Here is a 24,390-nt window from a genome sequence, read left to right on the forward strand (position 1 = left end):
CTAACCATCAAATAAAGAGGAATATGTAAAATACTATACCTGTCTGTTCGTTATTTAGGCTAAAACTTGGTAAACGTACTTTTCCGAATACAATTTTTAAAGAACTAAAATTGTCTGTAAAATTTGTTCGAAATAAATATTAACTTGAAATTTCTATTAATAAAACATATAAATAATTGTCTCACAGAATATAAAAAAGGCATTTACGTCGGAGATGTATGAAACATAGGAACTTTTGCCTTAAATTACCTCCGATATACACTTAATAAATGGTTATAAGTTAAATAATAAATTTATAAATAAAGAATAAAACATTAAATGTACCAGATTATATTATGCAATACAGTTTTTTTTAAATATAAGTTGTCTGTGTGTCTGTCTTTGCGTAATTCAGGTTAAAGCCCACATTTCTCCAATTTTACGTACCTAAATTTTCCGTTTTATACACATTCTTGAAATCACTTAAAAATAATTGGAAAAAATGCATCGACATGACTTTTCTTTTGTTTTTAAGTCCCTTAATGTTCCTACAACATAAATAATATATAATAAAGATAAATTCATAAATAATGTCATGATTCATAGATGGATATATGTTAAAGTGAGCGCAAATTCTGTCCCCGGAGCACATTTTAGTCAAAACTTCCAGCCATTGAATTTGAAAAAACAAACATGTATAAATGTACAGCAGGGCATTGATGGTTTCTAATGAAATGAAAAGGACCCATCATTTACATTATTTACACCTGATTACTGATCATCCGTCATATATGTAGTTGTTTGTTTGAAAGAATTTTACTTTTAATAGCACCTTGTTTTCTAGACGGCAAAGATAAGTTTCTTAAAGAGATGACGTCTGTAAACGGTAGGTATCCTAGCACTTGATTGTTTAATTTACAAGCTTTGTAAACATAATTCGCAGAGTCTAAATCCAAATTCATTCGCCATTTAGAAGAGGTTTCTGAAGAGTTTCTTCTTGTAACACAGAATTTGCATGTATCTTGATTTGCGTGTGTCTTGAGGAGTAAAGATTGTTTTACTGCGTCTGTAAAACTTAAGTTAGCAAACTTAAATATATCTTTTGCTGTTTTGATTGGCTTTGTAGCAAGATCTTCATATTTAACTATATAAATATTTTCTGGATATTGTGATAGAATAATCTTAGAGTATAACAGATCATCTTTTAGGTCTTCACAGAGTTTCATGGCTGAATTCAGTTTAAATTTGTTAAGATTCATCCTTGAATTCATTATACCTCTGGGATCTCTTAAAAGGTGAATGATCTTTATATATGGAAACAATTGCAAAAGTTGCAAAACCAGTTTCATTCTCAAACGTATGAATTTAAAGACTTTTATTGTTGATTTTGAACAAAACATTTCTTCTTCTTGTAGACATAATAAGTGTGATGTATCAGTGTTATTCCTTGACAATCGTTTCCCACAACAACCATGCAAATTTGGAGTTGATTTTTTATCTTTTAGTTGAGGTATGCATATGGAACTCAAATTACAATTTACCCACAAATTGAATGCGTAAATTAGCTTTTCTTCTGATTCCAATAACGAATATTGCATCCTAAAAAGAAAACGGTACAAAGGTAGATGAATTATGATTTGGATTTATTGTTATAATAATTGATTATGAAGACATGCAACAATTAACCCAAAAATGTATACAAAATGCTTGATAATATTTTGCCCCCTTAAAATTAGGAAAAGGGTGTTAGCTTAAGGCTAGTCAGGGTTTAGATATATGCCAGGCGTTAATTAGATGACAGTAACATGTTTTGGAGTTAGATTTGGTTCTACCTACTGAAAGATTCAATCTTTGATTTTATTATTTGTTCTTTATAGTTTTTTCATTAATTTTTGACATACAACATAAGATAATTTGGCTTTAACCAGATTGTTCTATAGTAAACATTGAGCTTATTAGAGAAACATATATATGTATCTAATACTATAATACAATATCCGAGTTCCAAGTATAGAGCTAATTATAGATTTACCAGATAGGGTCAAGTCAGAATACGGTCAAGTTACAATTTGGTTGAAGTACCATATTGGGTCAAGTTCTAAAATTGGTTCAAGTTAAGTTAATAATACCAGCTTAGGAGTTATATAAAGTTGTATAAGGAAACCAGATCAGTGACAGGTTAACTGTTTATAATTCTAATTGAGTACAAACCTCCTCAAAGGAGTACATTTCTTACGTCTGATTGGTACAGAACTTAATGCCCAACTGAGTATGATGGGTTAACCCAGTAGCTTAAATAGAATAGGGGCGCGCGACTCAGTACTTGTGACGTCACTCGCTACCCTAAACATATCGTGGTGTACGGTGAAGACTACTTGGAACTAGCATATCTCAAAAAATATAGAGAGTAAAAAGCTAAAATCGGTCTCAAAATGGAGCTAAAATTCATATGATCGACAGAAAACAAAACCAACATCGATAAAGCTTGGACTAGATTTGGATCATAAGATGCTTGACAAATCCTTAAAAATAAAGCTTCGTGATTTTGTAAGACCGTTACACAAATTGGAATGCTCATAGCATTATGACACAATGATTAGTGCAAAATGTCTGAATAATTATTTAATATTAAATCTTGAACATTTGAATCAAGATGCACGAAATAAATGAATACGTTTACTTTGCTGACATAAGAGAATTTGATTGAAGGCTTAGTCAAGGCAAGGTTATGAATATAAGCGTTTACATAATACAAAAACACGTAAATTTTATTCATTTTTTTCGTAATTCAAAATGATTTCTGCAATGTAACATTGAAAATAGTCTCCTCAAGATGTAAAGAAAGAAGAAAGAACATACCAATGACTTTGTTTGGTATCCCTTAAAAGTGAAGACACTCCAAAATCAGATTTTGGTAAGAATTTGACTGCTCGAGCAGGTTCAAAAAGGTAAAACGATCGGACAGTATCCTGTAGAATTGAAGCTAAAAATGTCGATCCAGATCTCATATACGCTATGATTATGATAATTTTATGACATTTTGTTTTTCTTATATTTTCCATTTTTTCACACTGGTTCGCATATGAATTGTTTTGATAATCAGCGAGAGAATCTGAAAATACAACACATTCATCTACTCTTTCTAATCCGTAAATAAACAGATACATGCAAAGTGTTGATTCAATATCCTTGAATGTTTTATTTCATTGTCTTCTGTTCAGAGCATTTCGCAGCAATAAGAGCAATTTTGAATATTAAAATTAATCGCAAATAAGATATACATAAATGTAATTTTGTAATGTAAGGGCATTATGTTATGATTTGACACGCTGTCAATCGAGGGAAATACTAGCATCTCTTTAAATATAAACAAAACTTCATACAGTTTGAGCATAAAGCATCAATCAAAATAGCATGGATGCAATTCAATGCTATTATATAAACATAAAATATTATTCACATTTTCAGCTAACCATAGTTTGATGACACAAGTGTTGAAACGATAACAATTTACACTGAGCCACCTCTTAGTATGTTAGATTCTGTTGTGGTTACAAATATTGAATTCAGTAACATGTTTGCCAATCCCGAGACGCATTTTTGGATATTATCAACAACAAGGTTATATTAATGTATAGCAGGAAAACTACCACCACCACCAAAAAAGCGATAAACAAAACAAAAGAAAATGTTAGTAAGTTATATGTTATACGATATAAACTGATTTTTCTCTTTATTCAATTACAAAGACATTAATTTTTATCTGTATTGTGTAATGACAATTTTTGTTTTTAAATGAAAAATATCACGCAATGTTTTGCTTTGAATTTACACATTAGCATGAAATAAAAGTAAAAAAAAATGTTCTTTTTAAATAATTGTATAAATGGAAGTTTCAATACAAACGTTCTACACTTATCCATGTATATAAAGCATTTACATCATTAATAAAATCGCAAATATTATTTTAAATGGCTTTCCAAGCATGGTGTCATCTACACTTTTTTCTAAGAGTCAGGTAATAAACTTTAAGCATGCTTAAATTAAAAAAAATGATGTAAGCACACTCGAATGAATTTAAGATATGTTCTCTGAAGCAAAATGTTTTCATTATATGCTATACAAAATTGATATATTAATTTGTGTAAATATTGCATTTTAGTAAACACAAACACACGTTTGATTCCAACACCAATCTGTTTCGTATAAAATTTTGTGTAATCGTTAATTCAGTTTCAGTGAAAACATAATTATTTCATTAAGCTCTCTCAATTCGGACTTTGTTGTCAATTCAATTATAAAGATAGGATACACACGTGTGTGACCATTATCAATTTCGTTCTCTTTTCCATATAAAGTAGTGATAAGCATACATGAATTCCTTACTTAATCAACATTCATTTATATCTAAATTTAAATCTACAAACATTTACATGCTTTTCATTTTAGGAAGCATCCACCATTTATCTTGATACAATTCAAACATAAAGAGCAAAAATTAAACATGTTAAAATCAAAAGTTATTCTATAACATTCCAAAAGATATATTTTGATACATAACATACCATTTTGAAAGGATGAACACCATTTATATCTCATGCCTCTTTTATTCAACTTATAAAACATTTTTTTATCATTGTACTACGCACATTGTTCCCTAGATTTATCCATCCAATAAGCAGCCTTATTTGTCTCACAGTTAATCATTGTAATAATTTCGTTTACCAAAAGTGATAATTTTTAAACAAACGAAGCATTCAAAGCAACAAAATTCAATGATATAAGTAATTAAGTTTTATGGTTCCAAAAGAAAATCGAAACAATTTGTGTATCATCATCTTATTTAATCCCATCCCACTCAACTGTTTTGCTGTTACCCGCGACTCACTGTCAGTTGGACTGTTGGACAAATATTTAAATCTTTACGGGTAGTACCGAGCATTTTATCGCATCATTACCGTCCTCATCAACAGGAGCAGCAAAAACAACAAAGCAGCAGCAAAATACAAGTAACAAATAGATTTACAAAGGGTGATCAAGAATTACGTAGACTGGTTCAATATCTTTGAAATTAAAAATATTTTTATTTATATCACTGTCGTGACCTATCTCTTTGCCATTTGCAAGGAGCTGTTATTCATTCATCCATTACTCAGAGCAGACTAACTAGCATAATTTTAACTATAGTAATGCGTTACCGGCCCAGGTGCTATTTTATATATAATTGCTTTATTCAATGCATTATACTTTCGACAGTATTTATCAAAATAATAGAAAAATGCGGGAATATGTTTTTGGAAGTTTATATGACATAAAATTTTGAGGTCATTTTACGTTAGATAAGGAAAAAAAGTTAAAACCATAGTAGTCCGTTATGCAGCTACAACGTGAAAAATGACATTACAACAATGCCTTGACTTGCGTGTCAACATAAAGTTCTGAATGGAATTAGGTGAAGCACCTACAGACACATATAAAAAGCTGCAGAGGATAACAGGAGAGAATTCTGTTTCTCGAGCACTCGTTTTTAAGTGGTTCCGGCAATTCTCTGAAGAGCGGAAGTCACTTGAAGATGATGAAGGGCGTGGACAAAGGTCGAGCGTCAAGCCGTAAGATGTGACGTCAATTGAAGATATTATCAAGGAGGACGCAAGAGAGACCGTTCGAGAGATATCAGAAGTAACTGGGACGAGCTATGATACAACGCACACAATCATCACCAGGAAATTGAACATGCAAAAGGTATTCATTTGCATTAGGGTTAGGATGAAACCGACAGATGTCACCCCCAAGATGTCACCCCTTGTGATGGAATATGAATTTGAAATTGAAATTTTTAGGCTTGAAATATTGTTTTTTAATTCCTATGTGATATTTCAAAAAGTTGTGGCAAGTATGGTGATAAAGATGTCAATGTATTTGTTGAAAAGAATAAGTTAACTATAATGTTTAATATACTTTCTGTTATGAAATGAATTTTTTTGTTGAAGAAAATGCTCATTATCTCCGAGAATAAATGTCGGTTAGTAAAAAGTTTAGTCTTGGAATAATGATCATTTTCTCATGTAGTAACTTCTCCATTATTGTTATAGTTAACTTTGGGAGTAAATAATCATTTACTCCGAAAGTAAATCTCGGTTATTGTAAAAGTTTACACTTGGAGTAATGACCATTTACTCATAAAGTAAATCCTTTATTATTAGTAAAGTTTACTCTGAGAGCAAAATGATCATTAACCCAGGGAGTAAAACTGGCGAGTTATCTCATTTAATAAAGAGATGTCATTGAAAAAATGCTGTTTCATATAAAAATATATTTTGTAATATTGTTTATAGTATTGTATAAAATTAAAAAGATAAATAAGAAAAGGATTGCTTTTGAAACCTAAGTTATCTTTTATTTAATAGAGTGAATATGTCTAGAATGACAGAACTTGTAATAAATTCTTTACTTTCATGTTATGTTTGGAAAAGTTTCAACCATTATGGTGGTAGTGTTGATGATGAAATACTAGTGATATGATTGAATAGAAGAAATGTTACAGTAAAGTGAAGTATATCGATAATTTCTAAACTATCATAACATTCACGATATAAATGAAGGCATTAACACTAAAAAAGAGTAAACCCTCATAAAGGGGTAAGTAATGGTAATAGAAAAAAGGAGTAAACCCTCAAAAAGGAGTAAGTTGTGAGTATGTAAAAAAGAGTAAACCCTCAAAAAGGAGTAAGTTGGGGGTAACTAGAAAAGAGTAAACCCTTAGAAAGGTGTAAGTAAGGGTAATACAAAAAAGGAGAAATATCTCAAAAAGGAGTAAGTTGGGGGTAACTTAAAAGAGTAAACCCTCATAAAGGGGTTAGTAAGGGTAATAGAAAAAAGGAGTAAACCCTCAAATAGCAGTAAGTTGGGGGTAACTAAAAAAGAGTAAACCCTCAGAAAGGGGTAAGTAAGGGTAATACGGTTAGGGTTAGGAATGCAGTCAAATACGAAGATTGATCATTGAACAAAATGGCGGCCATTGATAAAATTATTTGATTGGTTCATTTTGTCACGTGGATTTTATTTAAATGTTTTTGTTGAAAAAGATGTTGTGGTTGATGATAGATTGATTTATTATTTTATGTGACCAATGATGTTGAAATAATATTTGTATGTTTAAAAAATCTCAAAGAAATTGTTCAAGGTTCTGTTGTTTATCTTTCTTTGTTTTTTAAAAAAAGATTCCTTTGTTCTGAATTCCCGCGGAAAATGCCATGTGGTTAGATATATATATGCAGTTTGAACATTTGAAGTTTCCTAGATGGAGTCTTTTTGTGGCGTTATTTTGTTATGTCTGTGCCTACTATCCATTTTGTAAAATGTGGAATAGATATAAAAAGTATTAGGAAGTGAAACATAAATTCCATTTATGAGTAATATGACTAATGCTTGAAGTCAGGTTGGTAATCATAGGTAAGCTTGATCTGCTTCAGAGTAAGCTCGGTAAACTTAAAGTAATATAGAGTAAAGTAAATATGATTCAACATCACTTGCGTAAACACACGAGTAAACAGGGTAGTCAACGTAAACTTGATCTGTTTCAGACTACTCTGGGTAAGCTAAGATGAACCTGGTGCTGAAGATGAGGCAAAATATCCTACCTGGGTGACCATGAATAACATAGATATCTATCAGAGTTTATAATCATAAAAGTTAGTTTGGTTAACAAAACGTAAGCTTACGAGTTAGGAGTAAGGATTTGCATAGGAGTAAGGTTTGTTTTGAAGGTGAATCCTAGGACTCGAATCGAGTCAATGACTCCGACCTCTTATTTCTTTTAGTATACGCTTTATGTTTCACTTCCTACTACTTTTTATATTTATTCCACATGTGTCCAGACTTTCTTTGCAAGTTTTTCTAAATAGATAGTAGGCACAGCCGACCCGATTCACTCTGCACAATAACAAAAATCACTAAAACATTCATCTTTCTAAATGATAATCAGTATTATGTTCTCCGAGTTCTCATTCCATGTTTACTGTTTTTAATTATTTTTCTTATTTTGGCAAAATGTAAAATATTTCAAGCAAAACAGCATATAAGTAAAAGTACGGTCAATTGTACAATATAAAAAGCCCTTTTTAAATGCCATGCTCAACAACACTAAACAAAATAACGCCACTAGTAGTCTCCATCTAGGAAACTTCGAATGATCTTATATATATATATATATATATTAATGTTTATGTCTTTGCCATATCGTGCATGTGTGCAAATGGCCAAAGACAATGTTTATATATATAACACCATTAACACACATGCACGATATGGCAAAGACATTAAACATTAATATAACTATAAATATGTTTACATTTTACACTGATATAGTCAGATTAATGTTAAGAAACAACCAAGTTAATGAACATTCATTTTTATACTTCAGACAAAGGGATTCAACAAGTAGTTAACCAGTTGAAATTAAAACAACTCTTTTTTAATCCACATAATGTGTTACATAAATGTAACGATTTTAACGTGTTCATAACAATTTCATACGGCATCCTATGATATCATACTGATACTGATTCTAAAAGCATCGTTTGAAAGGTTTTATTCTTCTTAGAGATATATTTCTGTTACACATTTCACAGTAGTTTCCATTTAATGTCCCATCTCTTATAGATGGTTTTGTTAATACAGATCGTACAAGAGGCTTGTCAGAAAAAAGCGCATATATATGGGTGTTTATGAAACGTTTTTCAATTTCACTTACATTATACATTAAACATGGCGATCGTGAAGACAAAGCATATGTTTTTCTTAAAAGGAAGGCACGCCACTTTCCAGACATCTGCTGTCCACAACATATACGAAACATTTCCCAAAGCTTTATATAGTTTAGGACATGTTCCATGTTTTCATCAGAAACACTAAAAAGCGATTGGTATTTGTTTACAATAGACGCCCCGAATGCCTTTACAACTGAAAATTCTATACTCAACGGACTGGTAATATTAGAATGAAGTGATTTAATTTCTCTTTGTAGATTTCGTTGACGTGTTTTGTCTAAAGTTGTAACCACCCACGTTCCTGGAGGTACTATATCATAGTAATATTGCATTTTGTGCGTCTTGATTACAGAATATTTAGGCAATTGTGTTAGAGATCTATTATTGTAAAAACATCCAACACTTCCTATTTCACTTATATGTTGCAATCACACAATTGCACAAAGAACGTTGAACTGCAAAGTAGTGGCAGTGCGCGGCATTCCATACTGGATAATTATTGAGGGCGTTTTGGTTTCGGTAGTCTGCAAATATATATAAAACTTATGGAATATATGGAAAGTTTATGCCACAGATATATCACAATAAGGCCGCTATCAATAAAATAATTTGAGTGCGCACAATTTAACAAAATACATAAAATATAACGTAATAACGTGTAATCCTACTTGCTGACATTACTTGAACGATTTAAATGTATCGCTAATTCATTTGCTTTACAATATAATCAAAACTTTAGCATGCCAACAAGGTAAACAACGGATATTCATATTTTAGTTCCTTTATTGAAATAAACAATAAGCATAACAATTCCAAAAACTTATATACAAGAACTACTGCTTTCTTCTTATATTTTTCAAAAACATACGTTGATTGTTAGAAAATATTCTACAATCATTATATACATCGATGTATATAATCTGCTTAGGATACATGCTTTGTCGCATGTTCGTAAAATTAATGATCTTTTTTCCTACCTAAAATAAAATAAATTAATAAAACTATTTATCAGATATAGTTACATGTCGTTCATCATAATAACTTATCCGAGGATGACAATAAAGAAATGTCGATATATATAATTATATTACTTTAGCTGGATGAAAGGCTCGGTTGATTGATTTATAACTGAAACCAGAAAAAAACGTTAACGTTGAAATATAATTATATTACGATAATTTTTCATCACAGTCGAAATAGAGATAGCATTCAATTTTGAAACATTGCTTTCATGTAAAGAAAACGTTGAACGATAGTACTTGTTGAGTCAAAACTACATTATTCTAATTTTTCAGCTGTTCGTCAAAAGCATCTATTGTTCCAATTGATACAGTTTACTTCTCGGAACTATAATGACAACCTGTCAAATACTTGCCGTAAAATTAGGTTTTAATCAATTTGTCACATTTTCATTTTTTATTTATGTTTATGAGAGGAGTAATCTGCGTAAAATAATAAACAAGCCCTCTTATGAATAAGTGTAATTTTGAAAATAAATTTTTATTTATTTATATTTTTTATAAAATATTCTTATTAATTAAGAGTATTTATTTATTTATTTATTTATTTATCTAACCTTTACTCCACTCTTCATATTCACATTTTCCTTTTCGAGAAAGCTATTGTAAAGTTCCATAGATGGAGCTGTTGCACCAACAAATGAGACAATAAATGGCAGCACTATGCGAACCTTTTCCATATCTTTAAAGGCAGATTTGTGTTTTGCCCTGCATTAAAAGACACCGTGGCTGTTGTAAGTTTACCGACTACGTGCTCATATCATCGAAATAAAATACGACCTTACCTTCAAGGTGTATTTAATACCGTTGTTTTATCATGCTGATAGTGTTTGTGTGAAAATATGACAGTCTTATGTGCAATTATAGTTCAAACATATTGCATGCATATATTTATTTCATGCATTCACAAATAAAGCAAATAATTAGAATATACAATATGCCCTATTTAGTGTATGTTTAGTTATGTGCTATATGCTCAAAGTATGACATATTGGTAACATAAATAAAAAAATATGTAAGACCTAAGGCACTATATAACAATCAAAAGTGAATACAATAACTGTTTAAGCGTGATATTATAATAACACAACCATATTTTAGGAACGAAATTACACTTTCAGTATCTGAAGAGATTTTTTTAAACGAATTAAACTTATTGTGTATGATTTAATATGATTTTACATTAGCATATACGGAGCAGATGAAATATAGTGACCATTCGTCCCACGTTGGTGATAAATTGCCCAAAGTATATATTTTTCATTTATTTTGATTCAATTATGAGATTCAGGGACACAATATGTGATTTGGGTTAAATGTGATGAGTTTGAGATGCAAATTTGCATAACGCCTCATTTTGGTTTTTATTCGACCCCTGTCATTCAAGGCCTTTCACCTAGTGGGCGATATAGGTTCATGATGGCCCTCTTGTTATCATATAGTTTTCTATTTATTTAATGATCTTGTTCATTTTTATCTATTATTGTACGCATTATGTTTGATGAAAAAAAAATCACCAGAATAAGTTTGCAAAGCCAGAATTTTAGCAAACTCAAGTACCCTTTAATTTAGTTCAATACAAAAAAAAATGAATCAAATATTAATTTTCATCAAAACAGACACTTATTGGCCGTTTATATAAAGACAGCACACTAATTAAACGCTGGACAAGCGTTCAAAGTTTGGCATCCAATGGGTTATTTCCATTCTCCCATTAGGTTGTATGTGTACCATGGAGAATCCATTGTGGTTGAAACTCCATTTTTATAACATTTGCGAATAAAGCCGCGGGAGATAAAATATTTGTTTGTAAATATTTTACATGTGTTGGATATAACACACTTATAATAAACTTATAGGTTTTCAAGTAATATATTTAAAGAAATTTGCAAATATCATAATGGCGGGACTAACACATTATGGACATTGAAGAAATCTCCAAACAATTAAATGAGAGAAAAGCCCACAATACAGCAAACTAAGAAAAATATTCCATTAGAGCGTAATAAGAGAATACCATTATGGAAGGAGTCATCGTTTTTTGTCTAGAAACATGTTTGTTCCAGAACCGTTCATAACCAAACTAAATCAATGTACTTGGGGCATATGCATACATTCCTTTCAGCTTTTTGATTTGTAGTGATAACGGTACCATTTGCTTTCTAAGCACTTCAATTTTAATCATCGAATTCCGTGAAAAGTTTCTAAGGGACCATACATTTTTATTGACTTGCATTATGACCATAAATAATGGTCATATTCCTCAAATGTTCTAATGTTTTATTAATTGTGATATTTTAAGGATGTGTGTTTGTGTGTTTGATGGGATTTTACTTTACAGTAAAACTGTGACTTTCCAGCTTTTCTGGTGGAAAACATCTGGTGCCCTTCCAAACATTTTACGGTCACCTGACTAGAAAAATCGACATTCCGAAAGCTACCTTGAGGCACGTGTGATTACGATTCTGCAACGTGCACCGATCAAATGCAACCAATAAAATATGTATCAATCAAGTACCACCTAGTTAGTTGACACATCATCGTAATAGAAAGTTTGATGAAATATATTCTCGACTGAAATTAAATTATTCTAGCCTAAAGAGTCACTTATTTGCAAAGGTAGGAACTATTCAAGGTGAAACCAACCGGAAATATTGGACACGGTAAGCAAATTTTGTTTGTCACTTCAAGAATCATGTTATCCCGCGAAAGGATTTAGAGCTATTCATCCAAAAAATAAGTGTGGCATCTTAAGACAGATCAAGTTTTAGACCCTCGGCAAGATATTGCTTGAGACCATCCGCACGATATTGCTGAACAAATAGAAACATTTTTAACGGAAAAAATGGGATCTCCGTTCTCATTTTTGAGTTATCTGCCCTTGAATTGGACTGTTTCGTTAAATTTAAAGGCAGATAATTTACAATGAAGCGAAACAATACTTTTTTCTTCTGATTTTCATGAAGCTTACCATCGTTTAAGTCAATATTCAAAAGTTCAGAAACAAATTAAGAGCGGTAAGTGTTTTTTTTCCAACTTTTTCTCTAAACCTTAAAATATGAAATATACTTTGTATAAGGTCAGGATTCTATGCTGGCGAAATGGTTTTATGGAATTATATTCAAGATAGGACACATTTTGTGAAACTTGTTATAATCAATGCAATTATTTAGATTTGAGAAGTATAAAAAAACTAATCTTCACTCGCCTTATTATTTAAGATTGAGGTATTGTTACAATAAAATAGGTATTTGTACAGTAATGTCTGCTTTCGCCTTGCCCGTTGCAGTTACCGTCCAAAAAACTTTGGGGTTGATCATAACTTTTGTACTTCTAAGTATATTGTCTTCAAACTTGGCAAGAACAATCATTAGGACAAGACCCTAAAATACCAGACCTAACTTGACCTTGATTCATATTTGACCTTGACATTCAAGATTAAATGTCTAAATTTTGCTTGATTTTTGTTCATAATTGCTATTAACTTCGTTATTTTTGAATGGATTGTCTTTGTACTGTAACACAACAATCTTCTCGGATAGACCTTCAAGTTAAGCAGACTTACATTGAACTTCAATCAAAAATTACCTTGAGTTTGAAGGTCAAATTATTGAAATTCTTAAATTTCTGCTGAAACTGGCAATATAAATGTTGTCAATGAATGGATTGATTTCATATTATAGGCAGCGTAATTTAGGATATGCTTAAAATTCGCGGTTAGGATGAGTAAGGGGTAATAGGTAATAGGTAATAGGTAAGGTAGTGAGTAAGGTACTAGGTAGGTTAACCCAGTAAGGATATGCTTCAAATTCGCGGTTAGGATGAGTAAGGGGTAATAGGTAATAGGTTATACGGAATAGGTAATAGGTAAGGTAGTGAGTAAGGTACTAGGTAGGTTAACCCAGTAAGGATATGCTTCAAATTCGCGGTTAGGATGAGTAAGGGGTAATAGGTAAGGTAATAGGTAAGGTAGGTAAGGTAGTGAGTAAGGTACTAGGTAGGTTAACCCAGTAAGGATATGCTTCAAATTCGCGGTTAGGATGAGTAAGGGGTAATAGGTAATAGGTAATAGGTAATAGGTAAGGTAGGTAAGGTAGTGAGTAAGGTACTAGGTAGGTTAACCTAGTAAGGATAGAGTTCAAATTCGTGGTTAGGATGAGTAAGGGGTAATAGGTAATAGGTAATAGGTAATAGGTAAGGGAGTGAGTAAGGTACTAGGTTGGTTAACCTAGTAAGGATATGCTTCAAATTCGCGGTTAGGATGAGTAGGGGTAATAGGTAATAGGTAATACGGAATAGGTAATAGGTAAAGTAGTGAGTAAGGTACTAGGTAGGTTAACCCAGTAAGGATATGCTTCAAATTCGCGTTAGGATGAGTAAGGGGTAATAGGTAAGGTAATAGGTAAGGTAGGTAAGGTAGTGAGTAAGGTACTAGGTAGGTTAACCCAGTAAGGATATGCTTCAAATTCGCGGTTAGGATGAGTAAGCGGTAAGGCTACTACCTACCTAGTACATTTTTTTTTTTTTTTTTTTTTTTTTTTTTTTTTTTAAAAAAAAAAAAAAATTTTTTTTAAAAAATTATTTTTATTTTTTTAAAATTACTTACCTAAAAAAAAAAAAAAAAAAATTTTACCTATTACCCCTTACTCATCCTAACCGCGAATTTTAAGCATATCCTAAGCACGTAATAGGTAATAGGTAATAGGTAAGGTAGTGAATAAGGTACTAGGTAGGTTAACCCAGTAAGGATATGCTTCAAATTCGCGGTTAGGATGAGTAAGGGGTAATAGGTAATAGGTAATAGGTAAGGTAGTGAGTAAGGTACTAGGTAGGTTAACCCAGTAAGGATATGCTTCAAATTCGCGGTTAGGATGAGTAAGGGGTAATAGGTAATAGGTTATACGGAATAGGTAATAGGTAAGGTAGAGAGTAAGGTACTAGGTAGGTTAACCCAGTAAGGATATGCTTCAAATTCGCGGTTAGGATGCAGTAAGGGGTAATAGGTAAGGGGTAATAGGTAAGGTAGGTAAGGTAGTGAGTAAGGTACTAGGTAGGTTAACCCAGTAAGGATATGCTTCAAATTCGCGGTTAGGATGAGTAAGGGGTAATAGGTAATAGGTAATAGGTAATAGGTAAGGTAGGTAAGGTAGTGAGTAAGGTACTAGGTAGGTTAACCTAGTAAGGATAGGGTTCAAATTCGTGGTTAGGATGAGTAAGGGGTAATAGGTAATAGGTAATAGGTAAGGTAGTGAGTAAGGTACTAGGTTGGTTAACCTAGTAAGGATATGCTTCAAATTCGCGGTTAGGATGAGTAAGGGGTAATAGGTAATAGGTAATACGGAATAGGTAATAGGTAAAGTAGTGAGTAAGGTACTAGGTAGGTTAACCCAGTAAGGATATGCTTCAAATTCGCGGTTAGGATGAGTAAGGGGTAATAGGTAAGGTAATAGGTAAGGTAGGTAAGGTAGTGAGTAAGGTACTAGGTAGGTTAACCCAGTAAGGATATGCTTCAAATTCGCGGTTAGGATGAGTAAGCGGGTAAGGCTAACCTACCTAGTACCTTACTCACTACCTTACCTATTACCTATTACCCCTTACTCATCCTAACCGCGAATTTTAAGCATATCCTAAGCACGTAATAGGTAATAGGTAATAGGTAAGGTAGTGAATAAGGTACTAGGTAGGTTAACCCAGTAAGGATATGCTTCAAATTCGCGGTTAGGATGAGTAAGGGGTAATAGGTAATAGGTTATACGGAATAGGTAATAGGTAAGGTACTAGGTAGGTTTACCCAGTAAGGATATGCTTCAAATTCGCGGTTAGGATGAGTAAGGGGTAATAGGTAATAGGTAAGGTAGTGAGTAAGGTACTAGGTAGGTTAACTCAGTAAGGATATGCTTCAAATTCGCGGTTAGGATGAGTAAGGGGTAATAGGTAATAGGTAATTGGTAAGGTAGTGAGTAAGGTACTAGGTAGGTTAACCCAGTAAGGATATGATTCAAATTCGCGGTTAGGATGAGTAAGAGGTAATAGGTAAGGTACTGGGTAAGGTGGGTAAGCTATGAAGGTTTCCTATAGTAAGCATTGTTACTAAAAATAGATTCTTTGTTCTAATTGGCGCCAAATATAATAGTTATATTAATGCATCTTCCTTAGCTTTAGGGGTTGGGTGTAGTCTAAAATCCAAAGGTTGTCTTGGGTTGTCTTAGGTTATATTGATACTCGGTAACATATTATATATTGTTATAGAAGGTTAGGGTTAGTTAGCTTTGTTACTAAAAATAGATATCTTTGTTCTTTTTTCCAGCCCTTTTGTCTATATACATTTCTATATAGGACACCATTGCGACGCCATTTTTACATTTTCCATACAAGAAATGGCATCAAGCAATAAAATAACAGATCAAATATCAATTATTATTATAATTATCATGAACAGTATTATTAACTATTGTCTTCAATATAATAATTTTCAATTATGAAATGTAAACTATCAAAAACAAATTCAACCATTAAATATTTATTCATCAAAAATAAAATAGCACATACCTTTTTTCTTAATTCCTTTGCAAACAATAAAATCCAAATCTTAAAACACAATACACAATAAACACTGCACAATGTCAAAGTAATAAGTCAATATTTATCAAACAATTTAACACACAAAGAATGCACATGTTCACAATGGTGTCCAAACTCAAAATGGCGCTCTGAAAATAATTTATGAACATGTGCCCGGATGTATTTTCAAGTCACGTGATCTAATCAAATATGCATCATATAATACATTTCTATTGAAAATAGCTGTTTTAGGTCATATTTACTTATTAATTTAGTACGCAAGAGTCTCCTCTAAAATATACAACAAAAATATTAAACATCCGTCCGTCTGTTCAGGATAGCGAGAATAAAATGGCATATTTTATATATAATATAATGCATTCTATATAAAGCATATTGATATCATGTCACTATCTTCTATAAATAGCACATTGTTACCATGTGATAATATTGACCAATCAAATTCATTTTGGGCATAACTCGAATGCCCATTTGGGCATCCACGCCATTCAGGTCTTACCCTAACCCTAACCCTAACCCTAACCCTTAGGTTGTCTAAGGTTGTCTAGATTATCGACGGTAATGGTAGGTTAGGGGTTGGGAGTAGTCGAAAATCAAAAGGTTGTCTAAGGTTGTCTTAGATTGTGACCCAAAATCAAAAAGATTAGCTTATGTTGTATTAGGTTGTCTAGATTATCGAAGGTTATGGTAGGTTAGGGGTTGGGAGTAGTCGAAAATCAAAAGGTTGTCCTAGGTTGTCTTAGATTATGACCCAAAATCTAAAATATTAGCTTAAGTTGTCTTAGGTTGTCTAGATTATCGAAGGTTATGGTAGGTTAGGGGTAGGGAGTAGTCGAAAATCAAAAGGTTGTCCTAGGTTGTCTTAGATTATGACCCAAAATCAAAAAGATTAGCTTAGGTTGTCTTAGGTTGTCTAGATTATCGAAGGTTATGGTAGGTTAGGGGTTGGGAGTAGTCGAAAATCAAAAGGTTGTCCTAGGTTGTCTTAGATTATGACCCAAAATCAAAAAGATTAGCTTAGGTTGTCTTAGGTTGTCTAGATTATCGAAGGTTATGGTAGGTTAGGGGTTGGGAGTAGTCGAAAATCAAAAGGTTGTCCTAGGTTGTCTTAGATTATGACCCAAAATCAAAAGATTAGCTTAGGTTGTCTTAGGTTGTCTAGATTATCGAAGGTTATGGTAGGTTAGGGGTTGGGAGTAGTCGAAAATCAAAAGGTTGTCCTAGGTTGTCTTAGATTAAGACCCAAAATCAAAAAGATTAGCTTAGGTTGTCTTAGGTTGTCTAGATTATCGAAGTTTATGGTAGGTTAGGGGTTGGGAGTAGTCGAAAATCAAAAGGTTGTCCTAGGTTGTCTTAGATTATGACCCAAAATCAAAATGATTAGCTTAGGTTGTCTTAGGTTGTCTAGATTATCGAAGGTTATGGTAGGTTAGGGGTTGGGAGTAGTCGAAAATCAAAAGGTTGTCTTAGGTTGTCTTAGATTATGACCCAAATCAAAAAGATTAGCTTAGGTTGTCTTAGGTTGTCTAGATTATTGAAGGTTATGGTAGGTTAGGGGTTGGGAGTAGTCGAAAATCAAAAGGTTGTCTTAGGTTGTCTTAGATTATATAGATATTCGGTAACATATTATATATTGTTATAGAAGGTTAGGGTTAATTAGCTTTGTTACTAAAAATAGATTACTTGATGTTTGCGTACTACGTCATTGTTGGCCTCTTATATAGTTAACATTCATCATATATGCAGTCAGTCTATAGTTTGGAATCATAGTGTTCGGTTCGTGTTTTGTGTATTAAATTGGATATAATTTCATTGGATTAGGATTAGAAAAGGTAAGTTGATTTCTTTAATTATACATAATAAAACGTTGTTTTTATTGTTGTGTTTCTTTTTAATTGTCAACTGATATTTCAAAAAAGATATTTTAATTTAAATAGTTAAGATGAAGTAGGATTTTTTATGTGTTTTCTTTTTTTTCAAATTGAGATAATAAAACGTCCAATAGTTTGTCAAGGGCATAATTTTGTCACTTTAAGTCAGAAGTATTTGAAAATTGGTATGCATGCTTATCACATTAAGATAAAGTGAATAGCTCAAGAACCGTAACTCTGTCTAACAAATTTTTTAAATTATCTCCTTTTGATTGATTTTTATATTGAATTTTCGCCGGAGCATAACTTTGTCACCATAAGTAGGAATTACTTTAAATTTGGTATGTTTGCTTATCACATTAAGGCAAAGTGCATAGCATAAGAACCGTAACTCTAGCTTATATAGTTTTTAAATTATTTCCCTTTGACTGATTTCTATAATAAATTTCTTGTCCGGGCGGGGCATAACTTCTTCACCTTGAGTCGGAATTATTGGAAACTTGGTATGCATTCTTATAACATTAAGGCGGAATGCAAAACTTAGGAACCGTAACTCCAGCTAATATAGTTTTAAATTATTCCCCTTTGATTGATTTTTATAATGAATTTCTGGCCCGGCCCATAACTTAGTCATCTTAAATCAGAATTACTTCAAACTTGCTATGCCTGCTTATCCCATTAACGATATCTGCACAACACAGAAACCGTAACTCCAGCTTACACAGTTTTTAAATTATTCCCCTTTGATTGATTTTTATAGTGAATTTCATGTCCGGGGCAATAGTAATTGATAAACACTTTAATGTAATGGCTCTATAGAATAACCCGTTCTGTTATACTTACAACTATTTTCTATTCTTTCCAGATCTTCAAAATGAGTTGTGATGATAATTCATTTGTTACGGCGGTAGTGGAGAAATCAGAGCGGTACTTAGCGGGAGAAGTTGCCAAAGAACACAAGCAAATAAATACAATTAAAGGCAGCCATGAATCAGACAAGGTAAAAATAGCTAACCTACAACTGGACAATCAGGAACTTAAAAAAACAGTTGAAGATTTAAAAAATACTGTGGAGGGACTATCCAATCAAGTTGTAAAATTAACAAATGCGTTTACAACCCTTAAGGAATCGGTTGAAAAAAGCAGACACACAGACCCACTTCATGTAATGGAGAATGCCATAAGGGCGAGCCTTAACGTACTTATGACGGCGTCAGGATCGGCGACTGGTATGCCACCAGTGTCAGGCTTAGACATCGCACCATTAATGGCTGCGGTACATTCTTATGGGGAACCTCAGGCAACAAGTACGCCGAAACATAGGGAAAGTACTCAACCATCTGCTGGAGAAACGTCCCAGTATATTCCGCACGTTGATGAAAGCCCTCTTCTATATAAAGCTAAGAAGGTAGCTCTTTCCTTGGGGAAAAGGAAACTTCCAGCTGCTGAAGCGCCTTGGTAAGTAAACTGTTATTTAACATATATTTTTGAAATTAATGTAAACGAAGCAACCGGTTTAAACCGCCCAGTAGTGTATTGCTATTGTTCGGTACGGACATATCTAAACACGATGCAAACAATTACTGTCCAATGTACTTCAAGTAAAATGAAGTAGATTTATAGATAAACGGAGCAAACCTTTATGCAAAATTATCAATAATGATGATAATAACAACAACAACAATAAATAAGTAAGTAAGTAAGAAAATACAGAAATAAATAAATAAAAATGATAATAATAATAATAACAACAATTTGGTTTAAAGGCAAAGTATGTTTACTTTGGCTCCGCTCTTTGTCCATTATACTTAAATTTATAGTTTAACCTCCCCTCTTTGCTCCAATAATTGATTTAAGGTATAAACATGCAGTAGCGGTGCTTATCTGCTGTTCCTGTGCTGTTTCTTAGTAACATGTATTTTCTTAATAAATATGTTTTATGTATTATTCGTATATACATGTATTGTGTTTCCAGAATGGTTGGTGTGCTGGAAGGGCAACTTCTTTCTTAAACCCCTCACCTCCATGTTCATCTTTTGTAATTAGTTGTGTATAAAGTTTTCACTTTTTTCATGCAGATACATACATTTATTCTTTTTTCAGGATCTACACCACCTTGGAGAAGATGCCAGACAGAATCAAACAGAGGATTGAACTTTTTACAACGTTGATCCCATGGCCACCAACGAAAAGCTGAATAATGTCCAGAGGGCATTCGTCAAGTATAAGGCCAATGACATTTTCAAAACGAATGCGTCCCTGACTCAAGGGCTAATCAATCAGTTTATAACTGAAGGCGTGGAAGAACACATCTGGACCAGGAACTTTAGTCCATCAGCAGACCTAGACTTGGATCAGTATTTGAACAACAGATTAAAGAATGAGAAAAGATCTTTAATGAACAAAAGAAAAATGTCCAATACGGAACAAAGAATAGCGCAATATATTTCGCAATCCCTGGAAGAGGAGCATTAATTCGGACTATAGTACTTTGTGGACTTTTTTTGTGGACTATCTGTTCAATAGGTCAATGTGGACAGAAAGCACTGTCGTCGACCCGTTTTACTGTTAATTTGTGAACTTTATTTGTTCAATAGGTCAATGTGGACAGAAAGCACTGTCGTCGACCCGTTTTACTGCTAATTTGTGGACTTTATTTGTTCAATAAGTCAATTTGGACAGAAAGCACTGTCGTCGACCCTTTTGAGTGTTAATTTTATTTGATTCATATTAAAAAGAAATAAAGAAAAATCTATATAATGTATAAAAAATGTATAAATAAAGTTGTCAGTTTTTGCATCAACTAAAAGAAATTTATATTTGTTTTTGTAATCCGAGTGTCACTTGTGATCGGAGGCACAACTTATTTAATGATAAATCCGAGTGTCACTTGTGATCGCAGGCACAACTTATTTCATTGAATTTAAATGCACATTCAACTTTTATCATTATCAATGTCTTTCTCAACACGTTGTAACTTCCGACGAAATGCCTCTCTCCCGTGAAAAGGTATATTTTGTTTCAGGCATTCTGCCTTATACAATTCGTAAACTTCATCGTGCTTTCTTTTCTTTCCCGTCACCTTGTACAAAATTTCAATTTCCTCACTGTTCCACTTCAATTTACTTTTTGTCAATGGTAGACACGTCGGCAGGCGAGGTTGAATCCTCTGGTTTTTCTCTTCTTCCGCATCATCAGATATCCGTAAAGTATTAACCTCTCTACTTGTACAGTTTCCGATAAAGTTTCCTCTTTTCGGGGTTGCTGCCTTTTGAAGTACTTGCATTGTTTTCTGACCCCTTTCGTGACAATACGTGATGGAATACTGTGATGCAAACGGGTACAGCTGTATCGTATTGAACTGTGACAATAACAGTTTTTATCTGAATTTCAAGATCTTTAAGTCTGTGGTTTGCTTCATTGGCAAATAAATTACATAACGCCTCCAATTGATTGTAGTCAACGAACCACCCATTCATCATAAGGCTATACACGAAACAAAGCTTAACACGCAAACGAGTTGATCATTATTTAGCTTCTCGTGCGATAACTTTCTAACACATGAGGCTATCCAAGAAAAACCTGCTTGGAGCTGACTTTAGTTGCTTGCATACACTAGTCTGCGCATCTCCAGCTCTGTTTACGGATCAATTTGGTTAGCGTAATAGGACATTGCACCAGTTCACCAGACGTTTCCTCATTATAGAATATTTTCCAACAGGCCATAACGTTTGTCCCAAGACAGAATTGCATTACAATGGACGTCATACAGTTTCAATGCTGGAAAGTGCTTAAGACGCAAGTCCTTTAAACCTTCAACAATCACTTCAGCTAGATCAGACTTTGAGTTACGAATCAGTTTACACTGACAGCCAAATACCATATGCGTACCAACTCTTCTATTTGCACTTAGCACATCAGATAGTCGCTTTAATGTAACACCACCACTAACGTGAAACATTGTTGGTTGTTCAATGAATAGCTCCTGTTTAAATTCTTCTATTCTACAAGGCAATTTAGCATCCTCATACATATCCATTATCAAGCTGTGTACCAGTCGCCTACCAACAACGAAGGGATAACTTCCTAACACATCGTGCAGGCCAGCTGATCGTCTTATCATTCTTTGCATAAGTGCAGACTGACTCCATAGACAGCAGGGAGGAATGCTGTATTCAGTTGCCATACACGCTGTCCAACGTTCTAACGCTAAAAAGCCTTTCTGATCTGTTAAACTTCTACTTTCTTCAAGTCGCCCTGGTCCAAGATTTACCGAGAGCAAATGGCTAACACTTGATAATGGAGTTCCCCATAACATTTTTTTCCGCTGCAAGTTCCAACTGATACGCTCTCCACATTGCTTCTATATTTCCTGTTCCGGAGTAGTTGTCCAGAAGACTTTTCAGCTTAGTAACTATATAGTGACCTACATGGTGTACAGCTCTAACCATTCCTATCTCAAAAGGCACTATTAGTGGGTACTTTTTTCAAAAGTGAGAAAACATTCTGCACGTTTATGAACCCTGGATTATGGCATTTTCACTTCTTTTACTTTTAACAACTCCAAACGGATGAATTTTTTTAAAGACAAAATTTATCCCCCAATTGGAAATAACCCCAGCATCTCCTTGAACAATTACTGTCTTTTAAACACTATCCCCCGGGCAAAAAACCCCGGCAGGGGAAAAAAATTAAATTTTAGGTTACGATGGGGTACATTGACATACAACGCATAATCTTTATTTCCTCGTTTTATGGCACCCCCTTTTTTTAAAATTTTTTACAAATTTTCCATCATTTTCCATAATTCAGAAAAATTTAAAAAAATTTAGTTTAACCCATTTTCGATTTCTCCCAATCGGAAACAAAATAGTACCCTTTCAAACTCTTCTGGCAACTTAGTCTCGTCGATGGCTTCTTGTAAGATAACAAATATGCGGTCTTTATCATCGGGCAACACGGAAAAGTTACGTACATCATTCATATCGTTCTTAGCTAATGTTCTCATCAATGTAGATTTCTGTGCAAATAATTTCTTTTGAAAATATACCCTCACTGTTTTGAAGTAAGTACTTCCTATTTCTGATACAATTTTAGCATTAAATTTATGTTTACATTTACTTGGACTGGGTATAATGCCGATCCAACCTTCCCACCCATATTCGTAAAACAACTGGAATCCTACACTGTGACTAAAGCATGGCAAAACATCTCTAGTGTACTTTGTCAAGTTCACGTGTTTCTTTAAGAAAGTCCTAATCATACGGCAATGATCTCTGTGAAAAACTGTCAAGTGGCGAACAGGCATTTTTATACCTATAAACGAGTTTAATTCTACAACGCAACCATCTACATCAGTCTCATACTTAAAAAATACATCACTATCAGCTTGTTCAACGCATACGCTACGTGCGTATATCACTTTACCTCTATTCAGAAATGACATTACACTATTGTGCTCGTACAAAGAATTTAAGAAGTTGTTATTCTCTTCTGCAACCGTTGCAAAATCATCATCTTCAATTTCAATCTCATCCATGCCTGAAAGAGAAAAACAAAGTGTAGTCAAAATATAGAAAACATTCAGGAAAATCAAAAAGATTATGTTACATTCACTTAGATTATTTCGATAGTCGAAGGTTATGCTAGATTAGGGGTAAAGTGTAGTAGAAATGCAAAAAGTTATGTCGGGTTGTCTTAGATTATGTGGATAGTAGAAAGTTATGCTAAGTTAGGGGTTGAGTGTAGTCGAAAATCAAAAAGATTATGTTGGATTGTCTTATATTATGTGGATAGTCGAACGTTATGCTAGATTAGGGGTTAAGTATAGTCTTAAATCAAAAGGTTACCTTGGGTTGTCTTAGGTTGTCTAGATAGTCGAACGTTATGCTAGATTAGGGGTTAAGTATAGTCTTAAATCAAAAGGTTACCTTGGGTTGTCTTAGGTTGTCTAGATAGTCGAAGGTTATGGTAGGTTAGGGGTTAAGTATAGTCTAAAATCAAAAGGTTACCTTGGCTTGTCTTAGGTTATGTCCCAAATTGAAAAAAAAATTACCTTGGGTTGTCTTAGATTGTCTAGATAGTCAAAGGTTATGGTAGGTTAGGGGTGAAGTGTAGTCTAAAATGAAAAGGTTACCTTGGGTTGTCTTAGGTTATGTCACAAATTGAAAA

The 24,390-nt window shown here is 33.1% G+C and overlaps 1 protein-coding gene and 1 pseudogene across 1 annotated transcript in view; both read right to left on the bottom strand.

The window, feature by feature from the left end:
• The window catches only part of LOC132716481 (four-jointed box protein 1-like), a gene marked incomplete at its 3' end in the record, with an annotated part of 33,762 nt that extends 23,316 nt beyond the window's left edge, over positions 1–10,446 (bottom strand). The window contains exon 1 of the mRNA XM_060699766.1: positions 10,324–10,446. Within this exon, the coding sequence (XP_060555749.1) occupies positions 10,324–10,446 (123 nt within the window). The remainder of the gene's footprint in view (positions 1–10,323) is intronic.
• Positions 10,447–17,210: 6,764 nt separating this feature from the next.
• On the bottom strand, positions 17,211–24,390 carry LOC132716478 (uncharacterized; annotated as a pseudogene).

This window comes from Ruditapes philippinarum, unplaced genomic scaffold (assembly GCF_026571515.1).
Source record: "Ruditapes philippinarum isolate M1 unplaced genomic scaffold, ASM2657151v2 ctg3619_1_1_1_1, whole genome shotgun sequence".
Classification (NCBI taxonomy): domain Eukaryota; kingdom Metazoa; phylum Mollusca; class Bivalvia; order Venerida; family Veneridae; genus Ruditapes; species Ruditapes philippinarum.